Raw genomic sequence first — 17,516 nt, forward strand, 5'->3', positions numbered from 1 at the left:
TTTTATCTTTCTATTGAATTTGATGGTCTCAGATTAGCTCGTCAACCATTTTGTGGTTGTTCAAGTCATAATGGTTCACAGTTTCTTACATTGAACAACACTGAAGTTTTTATATGGAGAACATTTTAAAGTAAATCCAGATATTATATATCCAGAAATTCTGATCATCTCTAAGTATGCTTGTGCTATTTTTTGTTGTTGCAATTTTTAGAATCAACACACAAAACTGCCTTTGTAATTTGTGACCTGACAAACCTTGTCCACATTAGACCTGGTCACAGAGTAAAGTATGTTTATGCATTCGTGTCTGTTGCCTGAAATATCATAGTGGTTTGCTTACTTGCTGGAACCAACATGTGTGCTTAATCCTAGATTTTTATTGCTTTTACTACAGATTTTATTATTTATTTTTCCAATATATTTTCTCGAAGCACTGTGGGGAATCGTCTGTTTTAAACCTTTTTCTGCTCTGTCTCCGTCACTCCAGCTCTTCCACTCTGTATTGGATGGCTACGGCAGTGTGAGCTCCGCCTGTCTGTCTTTGTTGGGTGCTGGTGGGCGAGGCCTGTTATCGTGGCTTCCCAGCTGGACAATTACCGGTCCCTCTAGCAACGTCCCCTCGCTAGTGTTCCACGCGAGCTTCGCTGTATTTCGGCTGGTGTTGCTTTGGTTGGTCACCTCTGTTCTTCTGAGGAACTACCGCCGTGCACGAGCCGAGCTGTACCGTCCAGCTGTGGATCTCCAAGACTACGAGATGGTCGAGCTGTTCCTCAGACGACTCAAAATGTGGATGGGGCTCAGCAGGGCCAAGGAGGTACATTTCCTGTTTCATATCTACAGCGAGCTTTCAGGGAAGAAACAGGATAGTTTGACCCATTTTTATAAAGACTTTAGAGATTCTATTTGGAGTAATTATGAAAAGAGTAAGTGTAGAAGACAGTCTCTTAGTGACTCTCTAGTCCTGTTTAGATAGATGTACATTAATTCCCATACCTTTCCCCTAATCCTCCCACTTTTCTTTTATCGTCTTCTTAGTTTCGTCACAAGGTGCGTTTCGAAGGCATGGAGCTGCCACCATCCCGTTCGTCCTCCACTAGCGACTGCAAGTCCCTGTGCTTGCCACCACTTGATGGTCCTGACTCTCCACCAACACCAGATAGCGTCGATGCCGGCTCTGAAGCCTCGTGGCGTCCGGCCTCCTCCAGCCCCTGCAGTCTGACGGAAGCCCCAGGGATCGGCTTGGGGCTTGGGTTGGGCCTGGGCTTGGGCCTTGGCCCAGGAGTGGTGGTGGGAGGCACCAGCTGGAGGGAGAGGGCAGAGACTGAAGCCTCTCTGAGGAGGCTGCTTCCTACCCTGGACGCCCTGCTGCAACAGCTTGACCGTGTCACCATGGCAACAGAGGATCTGTACCACATCGAGTGTAGACTGGAGCGAGCACAGAGGAAAAGGAGGCGTAGAGGGAGAGAGAGAGGAGGTAGTTGTCAGGGAGGGAGGAGTGAGGCAGGACAGAGGTTAAAGGGGGAGGACAAGGACTCTGCTGGATGGAGAGAGCGAAAGAGTGGCAAAGAAAAACACAAAGGGAGCAAGAAGGGGAAAAGGACAGATAAACGTGAACTTTCAAAGGAATGTGGAAACACTGCTGCCAACCCCAGAAAGACTCCTGTAGCCACGCCTGTTCCCTTTTTAAAGCCCAGACCAGCCTCTGCCTCTACACATGCCCCCGCTCCTCCGTCATCAGCCAAACCTTCAGTCAGTGCAGTCAATGCCTCGGACTCCTCTCTCACCTTCTCATCAGCAAACACTCCCCCTACCCATGTCCCACTGCCCAAAACACCCACTGCACCTCCATGTACCCCTGCTCCTTCTTTGCCTTCCACTCCCGCCCCTACACCTATTACCCGGGACTGGGACCCTCCCACAGAGCGAGAGACCCTCCCTTCCTCCAGCCTGTTCAACCACCCCGCTCACACGACCACCATTCCCACACGCAAGCGAAAACGCAAGCCCCCACCCCTCAAAAATAAGGTGCACCCCAACTTAGACAGGCATGGCTCTGGACACGCCAAATCCTGAGGACTCTGGATGGAGAGAAAAACAGAAGTGAGAGGTGGAGAAAAAGAATGTGGGAGTAAATGTTGGGTTAAGGACGAGAGGAGGACGGGGGCAGCAGGTTTTGTCCCCAGGTCCTCCTCTCTAAACCCAGGGGAAAGGAAGAAAACAAGAAAAATCACAGAGACATGCAGTTTGGGGAAATTAAAGCTTAACAGAAAGCAATAAAGTAAGACTTTGCAGGTTTAGAGTCAGAGATCCGTCCAAATCCCAGTTCAGTTCTCTCAGAAACAAGGTGCAGGTCACCAGATGCAAAGTGAGCTGGCTTAAACAGCCCAGTCAATTTCAACATTTAAACCAAGAAACACTCCTATTGCTTAATTCCCCCCGACCAAAACTGACCCCTGACACCATGCGACCCTGGAGGTCACGTGGGGTCGTTGACAGGAGCACACAAGCGTGCTCACCCGATGACTTAACGAACTGAAAGTAGACAATGCAGTCAGTCTTTTTGTATATCTCAGAAAAAATGTGTTGATTTCTCAGTTATGTTGTCTGTCTACATATTTTATATTTTATATTTCGGTTACCATGGGTACTTGTGGCCTGTCTGAAAACATGTTTTATGGTATGGAACCCAAATTTGCATGCAGGCGCACACAGATATACGCACATGCAGGTTAACATATGCATAGAAATAACACTGTAGGCACAGACACGCTAACGGTAATGTTTCGTACACTTCAGCCCACTGAACAAGAGAAAACAAACAGACACACACACACACACACACACACACACAAACAAAAGACTGTTGGGATCCCAGCAGCCAGTTCTTCAGGGTGCAGATATAACCATTCTCTCCATACTGGTCCAGATCAAAGAGAGAGATGAGAGATGAAGGCCATGAGTGGTGACAAGAAAGAGTAGCAAGTGGTCGTAGCATAGAACAAAGTAGCGTAGCAGTATTAGAAAGAGGGACTAAAGAAGAAGGATAAGATGGTGCTCAGTGGAGAAGTTTGGTTTTAGATAAAGGTTAAGGAACAAAAGAAGGTTTTGCCTTCACTTACAAACAGTACTGAACATTTCTCCCATCATAAAGCTATAATGACTCCCAGTCTGAGTATCTTCTTTAAATGTTTGTTTTTTTATTGCGTTGTGTTCAATATGGTTGTGACTTAAAAGCACTTTTGTTCAGATGTAGATTGTTTTTTAATGAGGTGTGGTGTAAAGTAATAAGCTTGGTATCCAAACCAATAGAAAAAGCTTCATTCATACTGTATCTTAACTATAAACATTGCCAAAGCTTTTGCATCATTTATGCATCCTGAGTTGTTACCATGCCGCGTAACTCATTCATTTTGTACTTAGCACTTTATTTCCTTATTGGATATCCAGCGCCATATTTAACTCTCATGTGTCAAGTTTTCGTTTCGTACCTCAACAGCTACATTATAGAGACATGCTAATAAGTATTATCAAGGTATTGAATCAATAGTTTGCAGTTGTGTCTTGTGCTTTTGTCTGGTCTTTGTAGTGTTGTTGTTTTTGTCTCTTATTTTGATCAACATACGTACGTACTTCCTGTGTGCAGTGGGCAGATCTCAGGGAACCCACCCTCCTCCCAAAACCTGGAAAGACAACCAGGAAAACCAAAACCGCAGGCAAAATAGGTGTTTTCAGTCATCGAAGGAAATTGTGTATTTTGTGGTTAAATCCTGCCGCTGACAATGACTTCCAGCCACTTTTAGACTTCAGCTTCCTTCTTCTCTGATCCAAAAAGTGGCAAGTTCTGTGTTGGCCCCATTTTCATGGGTTTTTGAAGGATATAAAAGAGGACCAATTTTGCAGAGGTACTAATGGGTATGCCAAAGTGTGATTGAGGCCCTTTTTCTCCCTCTTCCAAGAAGACCCCACTATTACACAGCAGAAAGCAAAATGTTCAACCTAAATTATTTTATTTTGAACCTTAATCTCACCTATTTCCTGGCATCTAAATTCCGGAAGATTGCTTAAGTTTCAGGATCTCACAAAAGGGAATGAAAAAGGCCCATCTTCCTGTGTGTGTGTGTACATTTCTGTATATATTGGTGCTTTTTGGTGTGTATATTTTTGCTTTTCATGATCAGTATTGTTGATGTGCTGCAGCGGCGTCTCCATAGGTCAAGCACTGGTGTTGCAAACTCCAAAGTTTTACATTTCTCCAGTCTAACTGAAGCACTGCAGCCAAAGCTATCCATGTATTTAATGTAAATCTTTGTTCACAATATGCCAACTAGAAACCACAGGAAGCTCAGCAGTCAACAGGTAACGCCTCCACTAGCTTTCATACCCTGCTGTTTGTGTACCGTATGTAACAAGATAGTGCCAAAGCCCACCTCTGTCTTCTAGCTGCCCTTTTGTGTTGTACCATGCATTTTGTTTTAAAACTGTGTGACATGTCTTTAAAAATATTTGTCTATGCTTTTTTTGTATCTTATATCTGTATTTTGCAGTTTTAGCACTTCTCATGCTTTTGCACTTGACAAAGTCAAATAAAGAGTTTGACAGCTGAACTGTGCATAATGAAATGTTTACTAGGGATACTAACATTACTAATACTTATTCTCCTGCCTTGTGAAGGTTTAAAGGTGTAAAGGTTTATGGTCTGCTATTGAGTGGCCACTTAATGCTAGTTAAACCTCAGCATTATTTCATAACCTTTTAAGTTGATATGGTGAAATTGTTAGCAAACAGTTGCTTATTTTCAAATCCAGTAGTTACAAAGCAACAGTATCATTGAGTCAAGTCTCTGTCCACCTGATGAATGTAAGTCTCTTTTAGCTCTGTTTGGGGTCTCCAACAACTCCTGAGGTAAATATTTGAAAGCTTTTTCTCCAAAAACAGCTACCTGCTGCAGCCGAAAAATGACTCAAGGAGGACGATGAGACTGAACCCAAACAGTTCATATGTGGGCTGGACAGAGAAAAAATGAGCTGGAACTCGCTGTAAAGCTGCAGATTCAGTGTGCCTTTCGCACTTTCATGATACATTGTTATTTTAAAATAACAATTATAGCCACTTTAACTCAAACATAGCACAACCCCACGTTTCCAACCTTTTTCATAGTCACGTTTTATTCCACACATACTTACACACAAACACTGTCTATGGTCGTGTGTGTTTGTGTGTGCGTGCATGTGTGTGTGTACTTTTCCTTATATCCCGGTAGGGATACCTGAATGCACACTAACCCATGGGGACTCATGTCACCCTGGGGACAAAAATTGAGGCCCCCACGGGTAGAGACTGCTTTTTGAGGGCTAAGACTTGGTTTTAGGGTTCAGGTTAGAATCAGGTTTAGGTTAGGGTTTGGGTTAAGCAAAGGGAATGCATTATGTCAAAGTGTCCCCACAGGGATAGCGGAACGATGTGTGTGTGTGTGTGTGTGTGTGTGTGTGTGTGTGTGTGTGTGTGTGTGTGTGTGTGTGTGTGTGTGTGTGTGTGTGTGTGTGTGTGTGTGTGTGTGTGTGTGTGTGTGTGTGTCTCTCTCTCTCTCTCTCTGCCAGGATAAGAAATGCAATCAAACAAAATCAGTGAAATCATCCACTGTTGATACAAGTCTTTTCCTCTGCCCCGAGGCTTCTGGGTTTGGTGCTGGAGTGCTCTGCTGAAACGCCTTGTTCTGCTGAGTGTGTCCTTGGGTCAGCGAGATGCCAGGAGTTGAGCGAGACTGAATGTCTTCTTGAGCCTGAGAGTCAGAGTAGAGAGACGACAAGGTCGATGAAATTGGAAATATCAGTAACACTGACAGTGATGAAGGAGAAAAATTTTTGGTTTTTATGGGCTTTGTTCTTACCCTGGTCCTGATCCTCTTTATGTGACGTAATCTTGCTAGCCACTTGGAGGCATAAGCATCAGAGGGGTTTGCTCTGTACTGATGCACCAAAGATGCCATCTGAAGAAGGACAAAGGAGAGTGAACCAAGTGTGCGTATGTCTGACTCAGTGTTAGAGGCAGAGATAAGGGTAAGACTTACATTTGCATGCAGAGCCATCTGTCTGACTAATAGTGGAAGGTTGCGGTCTGAAACGATTTTTGCCACCGTAGTGTCTACTAACCCCTCCAGGTCTGAAAAAGAGAGCAAGAGAAGGAATAAACGTAAAACCAAACTAACAGCAACACGGAACAAGACCAGAAAAAGCACCGTGATCAGCTCACCTTTGCGGCACTGGAGGGTGACCAGGTTACATTCATAATCCAGCGGTTTTATAATGACTTCTACAAAGTTAAACTGACCCTAAAAAAGACAAGAGATTGGGGCTGAAGCACAAATGTGTTCTACAGATTTCAGATTTTTTTTTTTTTCTTTCTTTTGCTTGTGCACACACATGTACCTTAATGGTGCCCAATTTGTAGTCCTCTCCAGAATCATTGTACACCACCATGACAAAATCATTGCCAATGTGACGCTTTTTGTTGCAGCAGCCCTTGTCGCTTTCGCGGTTTGGCATCAGCGTGGCTATGTGGAAGATAGCTGCAGAGACATGATCTCATTATTAACAAGCAGAGCAGACTGGCTGTGGAAAATAAATAATTACTATAAATGTCACTCTTTTCTCTGTCTCAAAAGTGTGAGAAAGCACGCGTGCAGACACACACACACACACACACACACACACACACACACACACAGATACAAACACACACACACACACACACACACACACACACACAAACCCTGCATGATGTCATCATGCCAGCAGTAGGTAAACTCTCCGTCATCTCCGTATTGGTCAAGCCCTCCGAGGAAGATCTGGTCGGGGTCACAGTCTTTCAGATGGATTAATTTGCCAAGGCCTGTTAGGAAGGCAGCGTAGCGGTTCGAACCATACTCGTTCGACAGGATGGAAACTTCATTGTTGACCTGAAGAGAGTGAATACAATGACGGTGTAAAGTCTGGCAGTAATCTTGAATTAAGACAGCAATCGAGGTCCTTGTCTTCTCACCTGACCAGATCCAACAAACACCACTCCAATCTTATGTGTGTCATAAGGCGGCATCTGGTCCAGAACCTTCACAGCGCGGTCGATCACCTTCCAGACAGAGAAAACACTGTAAACAACACCGTAAATATGGCGCTGGAGCACAGTTCAGGTGAGACAGGCATAAAGGGCTACTAACCTGAGTTTTGGGAAGCAGCAGCGGCTTGTTGGCTTCATTCCCAAAGAAAGGAGAGTGATACAGCTGGAGGAAGACAAAGCTAGAGCAGAGAAAGAGAGTGACAGATACAGAAGGAAAAAAAAGCATTGGGCACAAGCACTAGATTTTTAAAAAGGCTTTAAGCCACATGCTGATATTTGCCTTTGTCTATACGTGTCATTTAAAACACATAAAGAGATGCGTGACCCGTAGACATTGTATTCATTTATCTCTACCTGGTATAAAAATACAAATAAAGAAATGTAATGAAAATCAAGGACTGTATAACATATTATGAATGTACAGCTAAGCACTGATTATGTTCTAGAAAGAAGTTTAATTTTCAAGTACTGCAACAACACATTTCTTTCATCACCTCAAACAATCTTTTCAATTTAAATGTGGGTTGCAGAACGTAATTAAAATTTTTCTTAACTGGCAGGCTGCGACTGTGGATCTTGCCAACAGAGTAGAGATTAGCTAATGACTTAACTTGATACACTGCGGCACTGATTTGGCAGAGACACGCGACAGAGGCTGCAGTAGTTTCTTGTGTAAATCTCGGAGTACCTGGGACTCAGTCCAGAAAACTTCTCCGTGTTGCTGGGTCCAGGCCGACTGTGGTAGTCCCTCTCCGTCCTCCTCTCCCTCCTGGAAGAGGGGGCTGATACTGAAATGGTGTGACCCCGGGGTCGGTGGCCTCCACTGGGGGAGATGGGTCCAGGTTGCGCCGTCGCTGCCGCTGGAAACTCCAGCCTCATCCTTGCCGCTCCGCTTTGAGATGATGCTACACCTGGGCCTTCACCCCCTTGACTCTGACCTCCCAGTCCATTAAAGTCCCCTCCTGTGCTTCCATCCATCTTCTCTTTCTCAAAATGAGGCTGCTGGGACTGAGGCTTGCCATCTGAAGGCGCTCTAGGCCGTGATGTGTCTCCAAGCACAGTCTCTGACTCCATAGCAGCCTTGGTGAAGGCTTCAGGTAAGGTCTGGAGCTCCGGAGAGGAGCTGGACTTGTTCAGTCCATGACCCTGGGACTGAGAATGAATCTGAAAGGGAAGCTCGGGCCCCTGGCTGCCTGGAGTGGAGGGTCCCATGGTGGGCTGATCGATGGGAATTGCTCCCTCACTTACTTCCTCCAAAGTCGACTTTTCATCATCTTGACTGGAGGTGGAGGAGGACTGGAAGAGAAAGATAAGTAGAGTTGATTTCAAGCTCTGTAAATGACCATACCAGATTAGTTTATCTCTAAAAAATTCCAAAAACCACAGTATGGTTCTGTGAAGGCAGAATACAAACACTGGTAAGTGTGTCACCATTGGTGGTGCTGGCGTGCCGGTTGTTGTGTAGCGGCAAAAATGGGTAACCTGCTTAAAAGGAGTGCAGGTCACATTGACTCTCTATCAGCTGATAATTAAACGGCAACAGGTGGTGGAGATGCTGTGATAAAATAACATTTCATCTTTTTAAAGGTTGTTAATGTCAGCAGAGACAGTACAGCCATAACAAGGCACGTTGAATATCTATTTCATAATTTGTATTGTTTACCATATGAGGTATTTTGTTTATTTGCGGCACAAGCCGTCGCGTTAAGTCAGCATTCGCAGCTTGTGTCATTTTGCGTGCGCCAACTACCTACCCTGCTGAGCGTTCCAGGAGGCGGAGTCTTTGTGAACTTGTCAGCAGACATGAAGATGGGATCAGAGGTCATTGGCTCAAACTCCTCACTCTCCAGCCAATCAGATGGGGTGTGTGCGGCGGTGACCCCTGACCCCTCCTCCAGTACCACCACAGAGTCTACAGCAGGACAAAGCATCAACCATGTGGGTTACAGGCAGATACACGCAGCCAAAAAGTGAAGTAACACACTCATCACAGTCTTGTCCATGAGTTACACAGAGAAACACAAAAGCATACACAGATGTAAGACAGCCAAAAGCAAACACCAAAGATTTCATCACAGCTGTCAGTAGAAAATTTGACATGAACAAATCACAAGCATTCTCTCTAAAATATAAACTCTAGCATATAATAAGTCAAATTAATCATTGCCACATGAAACAGAATCTGATGCATCCACAGGATGAAACAAACTCAAAGGGAGTCAGGCAAACACACACGTGTGCATATGAACAGAGACTATCCACCACTGCTTCTACTACTTGATTTCCATCGAGACGCATGCATGTGTTTGGTTGGATTGTGGGTTATTGATAGACAGAGTACTTTAATAATCCCAGAGGGACACTGCAGCCCTAACACGCTGCAGCTACTGCAACAGCAGCCCAGACCAGGAGCTCCAGTCCTGTATCTCCCAAATAACGCTCTCCCTTCACTCAGAGAAGAAACAGCAGCCAAGACAGTCAGGTCTGTCTGACACTTGAGTGTTGGCCTTCAAAACTGCAGCTCTGAAAATGTCTTCATCGGCTTACTGGTCTACCAGCAAGGCAAGGAAGAGTATAACAGTTGGATGAGGTCTGGGCTTTCCTGTTGACAATATCAGAGGGTCAAAGGTTAAAAGATCAACCTGGGAGTATATTTCAAAAACACAAGAGTTAGAGAAGAGGATTAGGATGGAAAGACAAATCATGGAAGGAGTCAAAAAAATAAATCATTATCCATCTTAGGTCATTGGACTGACTGATGAGTGCAGGCATGTTTTCAGCATCGCTTGTAGAGGTCCCTCCCTCTTGGGTTAATAGAAGAATGCTGGCTAAAGCAGAAATGCTGAATTCCTTCACTTGCACTTTTTTTCAGCATAAAAAAAAAAAAAAACGACAACAAAGAAATTCCTACACACCATCTCTGACAACTAAGAGAAAAGTTTAAAATTTTGGAGAATGCCCTTATTCGCTTTCTGCTGAGAGTTAGATTAAAGCTCAATACCACTCTCATGTACGGCAAATATGAATCTGGAGCCAGGAGACAGTTCGTTTAGCATGGCATAGAATAGCATATTTTAGCATAGCATAGCATCCCAGCCAAGAAATAGCCCAGCAGCGTGTCATTTTTATATTTTAGTTAGTGTACAGATTTAAAAAACAAGATATAATGTATTAATTTGAGCTTTACAAGTGCTAGTAGACAGATTTTGTTACATTTGGACAGATCCAGGCTAGCTGTTCCTCCCTGTTTCAAGTTCTTGTGCTAAGCTAAGCTAACATTCTCCTGGCTGTAGCTTTATAATGAACAGACAGGTTTGAGAGTGGTATCTCCTTCTCATCTTACTCGTTTCCCAAAATGTCAAACTATTCCTTTAAAATATTTTATTGGAAAAAAATTTTTTTGCTCTATAACATAGATTTAATAAAAGCCATGTGATGATCAAACGTCACTACACTTTGTGCCAGCAGAATACTGTATTGTACTGTACCAGAAGAAACTACACCAGGGGTTTTCTGGAGGGGGGTGGGGGAGATAAGGGGGTCACACATGTGGTGGACAGTACCTGCCCAGGAAATGCTCCTGTGCAACCTGCCAGGGGCTGGAGGGCCTGAGGGGGCAGAGCCCAGACCCAGAGACCAGAGAGAGCCGCCCACTGCAGGCGGGATGCCAGAGGATAAGTTGGTGGCGCATGACGCCACATAACAGACCGCAGCCAATCACAAACCAGCATGGTGGTGAAGATGAAAAAAACAAAACAAAACATGAAAACAAACCAATCAGAATGAGGGGGAAATATCTCAAGGGTATTGAGAATAGAAAAAAATGTTGAAAGAATAAAGAAAGGAGAGGAGTCCAGTTGAATAACTGGAGCAGGCCGAACCCCAAAGCGAGAGAGCACACGACCAAATGCACAGGACATTGGGCATCACTGAAAAGGAGGCTTCAGCAAAAAAAAAAAGACATTTGACTTATAAAAACAAGAACATGTCAAAGCAGTGATCTTTGACGGTCACTGACCCGAGCAAATCAAAACTGACTCATTGATCACCTTCTGGTTCAAATGAAGTACTTACAGGCAATTTGGCACTTAGCTCAGTCCATTTAAGGGGACCAAGGACAGGCAGTCAGGTGGACAGGAGGGTTGCGTTCATGCGTAACGTTCGATTTACTGGTTAATTATTATGATTCTCTGATCTGTAGCTAACTATTCTGGCTGTGGTGTTGTGTTTATTTTACGGGTATCACGATGACATTTTTATGATCCAAAATTTTTGGACATATAACTCACTTGCACAGATCAAGTACAACCACAAACACACAACAACAACATTGAAACAAATCACACACTTTCTGATCTTTCAAGGATTCTCTATCCAGACTCCTCGGATGGTTTCTCACCAGTGTTGGAGCGTTGGATCAGGTTTGCCTTCCCTCCGACACTGCTGTGTGTTTGGGTTAGAGGCTCAGAGATTGGTGCGGGAGCAGCAGTGCTGGCGGGAGCACTTGCTGTCTGAGTAGGAGGCTCCTTCACTCCCTCCATCGCCATCAGGACACTGGAGAGCTCCTGCAGCGGCATGTTGCCGAGCTCAGAGGAGAAAGGACTGGGTGGGTTCTCCAGACACATCAGCCAGCTCGTGTTACCTGTGACGACAGACAGAGACACAGAGACTAAGCCACCGCGAAAAGACCATAAGAGGAATTATAACTGTTCCATCACATTAATTACAAATAAAACATATTTGCTTTAAATTAGTGCTTACCATTTACCAAAGCACATTGTAGGTTTTTAAATGAATGTCCTCCAGGCATCCATTCTCATTAGTTCAAGCCATTAATACAGTATAAAAATCAAATTGCGAATGATTAAGATGGACAATCCACTACAGAAAACACAAAGCTGCTTCAAAGTTTTTATTTTGTCATTATATGCATATGGCAGTGGAGCTGCAAGCAGGGACCAATGCCTCTCCAGATATCCAATTTACAGCCCATCTATTGCAAAATGGATTGTTTCTTGGCTTCTTGACCAGACTAAAAATAAGGCAGACTACATGGTCACCGTGCTGGATTAGTGAAAGTCTGCAGGTTTCAAATCTCTGCAAATATATTTTCATTTTGTAATGAAATTTACAGGACATAGCGGCTGCCCAAGAGAGAAAAAAATATATGGTATACTTTAGAAAATGGTCTGATGTACTGTTTTGTATAGCTAATATGTAGGTAACTGACCAAAGTGTGCTAAACCTCTGCTGTGGTCTAGTGTTAATAATAATTTAAAAAATAATAATGAAACAAAAGACAGTTATCAACCACACAGCTACAAAATACCAAGCCTCACAGATTTGGTATTCATTCACTTGTTGCTATGTGTGATTTACATACCAGATGGTCTCCGGATGAAGATCTCTGCCCAGCCCTGTGTGAGTATGGGGACAAACTCAGCCAGACTGGGGTTATCTTTGAGAGGCGGGGGAGCAGCTGAGGTGGCAGAGGTGGAGGAGGGAGGACCTAGGCCATCCAGGGTGGGACCGGAGGAGGGAGAGAGAGGAGCGGCTAACTCGCCCTCAGAGGGGGACACAAGAGGACTGAGACTCTGAGCAGGACCGGCGCGCAGAGCATGGCCACCTGAAATATAAAGTCATATAAAGTCAGACAGTCAGAGGAGGTTCATCATCAGTATTTCTTGGCTCTTCTCATCGTATTCTTCACATTCTGTTCAAGACAGTTTGAAACAGAAAGCTCAGCTGATAAGATATTTAGATTGAATGAAAAAAAAAAAAAAATTGAAGGTCAGCTGTATAAAAAAACCAAACGCAGCCTAAGAACACACAATGCACTGAACATAAAAAAAGGAAACATTTAAGTAGAGAGACAAAGCCTAAAAGAAAGTCATCATTAAAATATACACTTGCATGACACACAGGCAGCAACATCTAGTTATGACACTTTGTTTCTCGCAGATCCACCGCCACAATTTCAAAGGCACACAGAGAACAGACAGACTTTAATGCGTGGAATATCACAGCAAAGTATAATTTTGTTTCCCATTTCCCCTTCAATGTATTATAACCCGATACAGAATAATGATAAATAATGGCACAGATCTTCATTTACATAACATGTATCAGGAGTAGATAGGAGTAGAGTGGGTTGCAGTCTAAAAGAGATGTGATAACACAGGCAGAGATAAAAGCATGGCTGCAAATCTGTGTAGGATAAAAGCTACCTGATTATTTCTCAGTTATTTCCCAATTCAGCGGGAAGGACCACAACTCATTTTACCGCTCTGTAGAAGCTGTTTCAAAAATGGATTTTGGAAAACAGCACTAACCAAATGCTTGTGGATCTTGGCCATAATTATTACAAAAAAGTGGTATTTTAGTACTGTCCCACCAACATTAGAAAGCTCTCTCCAATACCAAAACTATAGTTGTATTCTAAAATAATGAGGGACAGGTTGGTCTATCATGGAATTTACGAAGTCCCGAGGCCAAGTGTTAGCTGCCAAGCAGCTGAATATTTATTACCTGACATGGAGCGGACCCGTATGCGTGTGGCTCTGTTGTGCTGCTGGCTTGACTGTGACTCCAGTTTTGCCGGAGCCTCTTTGGTTATTCGGGTGTGTAGTGATGGATCTGACCTGCAGTACCAGGAGATAGATATTATGATTCAATGACGACAAAAAAAAAAAAAAAAAAAATTCAGAGGAATTCTTTTATCGTTTTCGGTGTGTGTCAATGTTCTTCACCTGGTCATTTCCCCTCCTCCTCCCAGACGTTCAGCCATGTCCAGGCCTAACAGTGCTTGCGTTCTGACCCCTCCGCTGGTTGTTATGGTCACCAGCTTGTTGCCCACAAGCCAGGTCATACTGCGACCCCCTGCCAACAGGAACTCTGCGATGGGAGACCTAAGAGGACAGCCAGAGGCCAAATTCATCACTGCTGTAGCCTCTCTCAATTTATTTTCCCAAAACCTCACCAATGTAAAGTGCCAACCACACAAACACACACAAACAGATTTTTTTTTAAAAAAGCCAACCTCTTGGGCAGTGCGGAGAAATTGGAAAACACATATCGTGCCATCATGTCCAGACAGGTCTCAGTGAGCTCCAGGTGGACGGTTTTCAGCCCCTCGTCTGCCTGAGTCACCGCATTTTCGTCAGCGGAGCCCAGGCTGCAGGTGGTGGTGGAGGTGTGCATCCTACAGCAGGAAACAGAGAGAAGGTTAAACACCTATGAGAGGGGCAGAGGAGCAAGAGGAGAGCACACAGGCTCCTGATATTTTTTTAACATGTAATCAGTGCACCCAGAGACATGCAAGTTCTGATAAACAGGTGAAGTGAGAGAAATGTAGATTATAAAAATCACACAAACACACCTACGCACATCTCTCTTTCTATATCACATGCAAAACAAACATTTATATGCACGCATGCATTCCACATATGAGTATATAAGTAAATACACCAGAAGATAATTTCATTTTCTCAAGCACACAAACACAGACACACACTGGGACATGGTATAAGCGGCAACGTGAGCTGTGATACCATATTGGTTATCTCCCTAAATGTAAGTAAGTTCTGTGAAGGGGGCTTAAAGGATCTATGACGTAACATGTTCTGATGCTCACCAAGCCAGATGGCTGCACAAAAACCAGCAGGTAAAAGCTGTAAGTGGATTTGTTTAGCCGTGAGCTAACGTCGCAGCTGGAACCAAATCTCTCTATTAGTATTAACTGTCAAGTGAGCAGCCCCTCTTTCTATCCACAACAACCATGACTACATGCTCTATAGGCAAATCAGATTAAAAAGCACATTTACAGATGTTAACATGAGTCTTATTAGGGGCTGGCGAGATAGTAGACATGAACTGAAAGTCATGCTGGCTTGCTGCTCAGAAATAAAGAAACTCAACTTGAGCGATCTACTACAAAACACTGAGGATGACTGACACCGACTGAGATGTCTCTGTTTATTACAGGGGGGGTACGGAAGGCAGGCAGACTATTTTGAAGCATCATCCATTCTACTTTATGATTCTGTAAGAAGTAAAGGAACAAATATCAAAACAATTTGGGGAGAAAACTACTAAAGGAAGAATAAAGAAAGAACAACACAAGAGGAGCATCTACCCTTGGTGGATCTATCATGGTAAACTGTTCTAGCTTAATTTTTCTCAGCCCTATAAAAACACTTAGGGGGAAGGTTATCTTAATGGGAAATCATCTTAACTATTATAATATATAATAGTTAATAATAATATAATAGTTAATTACTATTACAATATATAATAGTTAATATAATAGTTAATATAAAAGATGACTATTGTCAAGCTTTCATGTATCTACAAGATTACATCCTCTGTATAAAATCCAATTCAGGTATATTCAAAAATGCACACTGAAATGTTTTAAAAATAGAAATATATGCACACAGCGAGAAAATTATTAACTCTGAGAGGTTTAAGGATACATTTTTAATACTTCTGTCAAAAGGGAACAAAAAGAAATCTCTCACTCAGACCAAGTCCCAGCATGTGAATAAGCAACTATTCCACACATTTTTATTCTCACCATTCTTCTACTGACAATTAAATTTTTCACTTCAATGTCTAGTAGACACGTATTCCAGACAACATGACCATAAAATGCTCACAACCGAAAAAGAGTGTGCTGTCGTCACTGCTTTCTGTTATTTACCACATCACTATCCATTATACTTAATTTAAGCGACTTTACACAATTCAAACTAAAGCTGAATTTTATGGCATTTTAAAAATGCAACGCTTTGCTTTTTTGTGCAGATACAAAGGTCAATGTGTTTGTATGAGCAGCACAAGCCCAGCTAAACTGGAAGAATCATTTTAAGACGTATGTGTCTAGGGTCATTTCTTGATACCACATCAAATTTAGTTTATGAAAATATGTCACCTTTAGGTCTAACAGCTTAAAACATGGTCATGTTGTCTGGGGTGAAACCATTGTCCATCAGGAGACAGGCTTCAATCTAGCTCGTCACTCAGGGGTTACCATTAAAGAGACACAAAACCAACTATCTGAGAAAAAAGCAGATTTTACAGCCATTTAGAAGTTGAAACAGGATAATAAGATCTACACTGCAGTTGTTTCGCATCATAGAGTTTCATAGTCACTCTGAAATTAAATACACTATATAGTTGTTTCAAACATTACAGTGCTAGGCTTTTACTGCCATCTGCAGGGCAGGAGTGGTACAACATAATTAAGAGAGTGGCACTGAAGCCACATCTGCCAACTGCAGTGATAGATCATACATCTGTCAGTCACTCTAGCATGTAGGCCAAGCAAAGATAAGCATAAAAGGTATGAAGATAAGTGAAGAGTGTGTATGTGTGTGTGTGGTGATATGAATGATTGGAGTCTGTAATCAAACTGTGTTCAAAGTTCACATGAGCCCAGCTAGTCCTAAAATCCCACACCAGGAGATTGCCATGGTCATAGCAGCACAGTTTATGTTTGTGAGTGGAGCAAAACAAAAACAAAAATATGTCAAGCAAGCAAACAAAGCTGTTGTGCTGCTGTCATCCCTGTCACTGGCAGAGGAAGCAGAAGTGCCCTCCCACCAGGAAGAGGGAGGCAGAGTTGTTGGTTGCAGGTGTTGACAATCAAGATCCCATCACTTTAGACACATATGCTTTGCACCAGCCTCTCCTGCCATTCATTTGTTGTTAGGCCCATCAAAAAAAGTCAGCAAAACACCAAGCAAAACAGACAAACACAAAACAAAAAAAAAAAAAAAAAATCCAAGTCATACCAAAGACATTAAAATTAAATGAGAATAAAAAAGCACAATCTGTGTTAGAGCAAAATCAAACAGAAAAACATCCACATGGATCAGTTTGCTTTTCCGATGTCTTCTGCAAACACTGCATGCAAAAGCAAATCATAAAAAAAAAAAAAATTTAAAAAAATCTAAAAACAGCACTTGAATGATCGCAGCCCAAACCAAAATGGTCGACACACAAACCTTCCTCCAGCATGCACCACCCGTTCCAGGTGTCCCTGGCAACAAACCATCTAACGCCCGCCCAACGGACCCGCATGACAATTAACCTATTCCCCATCAACCATCCCATGGAGGAAGCAACAAGTGTTTGGGTTGTTGTTTTTTGTTTGGTTACCCAGAAGGCTCTTCTCTAACCTGCGGACCGCGTGTTCGGAGACACTGATGCTGCGGGAGCGGAAAGCGTCCATGGCTGACAGGTCCCTCAGCTCTTTAACAGGAGAGCTGCTGCTATTGGCTACCGCCGCTGCTGCCTTCGCCACTTTTGCCGCCCGCAGACTAGGCGGTGATGGGTACCCATGGCGAGGGGCGAGGGGAACGGGCCCGGAGATGGCAATACGGTGGCAGTGGGCAGTAAGG

The 17,516-nt window shown here is 43.4% G+C and overlaps 2 protein-coding genes across 6 annotated transcripts in view; one reads left to right on the forward strand and one right to left on the reverse strand.

The window, feature by feature from the left end:
* Positions 1 to 4,581, forward strand: part of pkd1a (polycystic kidney disease 1a) — a 74,234-nt gene extending 69,653 nt beyond the window's left edge. Inside the window, exons 55-56 of the mRNA XM_040145505.1 lie at positions 488 to 814; positions 1,036 to 4,581. Coding sequence (XP_040001439.1) covers positions 488 to 814; positions 1,036 to 2,073 — 1,365 coding nt within the window. The 3' untranslated portion in view covers positions 2,074 to 4,581. The remainder of the gene's footprint in view (positions 1 to 487; positions 815 to 1,035) is intronic.
* Positions 4,582 to 5,145: 564 nt separating this feature from the next.
* Positions 5,146 to 17,516, reverse strand: part of tsc2 (TSC complex subunit 2) — a 29,210-nt gene continuing 16,839 nt past the window's right edge. For 3 of the 5 annotated variants that reach the window (XM_040145497.1, XM_040145498.1, XM_040145496.1), the window contains exons 26-42: positions 17,295 to 17,435; positions 14,153 to 14,314; positions 13,863 to 14,021; positions 13,642 to 13,754; positions 12,497 to 12,739; positions 11,513 to 11,755; positions 10,677 to 10,766; positions 8,868 to 9,025; positions 7,802 to 8,409; positions 7,214 to 7,292; positions 7,039 to 7,125; positions 6,769 to 6,955; positions 6,426 to 6,565; positions 6,250 to 6,328; positions 6,068 to 6,159; positions 5,888 to 5,986; positions 5,146 to 5,779 (exon numbers count right to left, since the gene is read on the reverse strand). In XM_040145497.1, the coding sequence (XP_040001431.1) occupies positions 5,612 to 5,779; positions 5,888 to 5,986; positions 6,068 to 6,159; positions 6,250 to 6,328; positions 6,426 to 6,565; positions 6,769 to 6,955; positions 7,039 to 7,125; positions 7,214 to 7,292; positions 7,802 to 8,409; positions 8,868 to 9,025; positions 10,677 to 10,766; positions 11,513 to 11,755; positions 12,497 to 12,739; positions 13,642 to 13,754; positions 13,863 to 14,021; positions 14,153 to 14,314; positions 17,295 to 17,435 (2,848 nt within the window). In that variant the 3' untranslated portion in view covers positions 5,146 to 5,611. The remainder of the gene's footprint in view (positions 5,780 to 5,887; positions 5,987 to 6,067; positions 6,160 to 6,249; positions 6,329 to 6,425; positions 6,566 to 6,768; positions 6,956 to 7,038; positions 7,126 to 7,213; positions 7,293 to 7,801; positions 8,410 to 8,867; positions 9,026 to 10,676; positions 10,767 to 11,512; positions 11,756 to 12,496; positions 12,740 to 13,641; positions 13,755 to 13,862; positions 14,022 to 14,152; positions 14,315 to 17,294; positions 17,436 to 17,516) is intronic. The other 2 variants (XM_040145500.1, XM_040145499.1) reach the window with 2 other exon arrangements.

This window comes from Xiphias gladius, chromosome 15 (assembly GCF_016859285.1).
Source record: "Xiphias gladius isolate SHS-SW01 ecotype Sanya breed wild chromosome 15, ASM1685928v1, whole genome shotgun sequence".
Classification (NCBI taxonomy): domain Eukaryota; kingdom Metazoa; phylum Chordata; class Actinopteri; order Istiophoriformes; family Xiphiidae; genus Xiphias; species Xiphias gladius.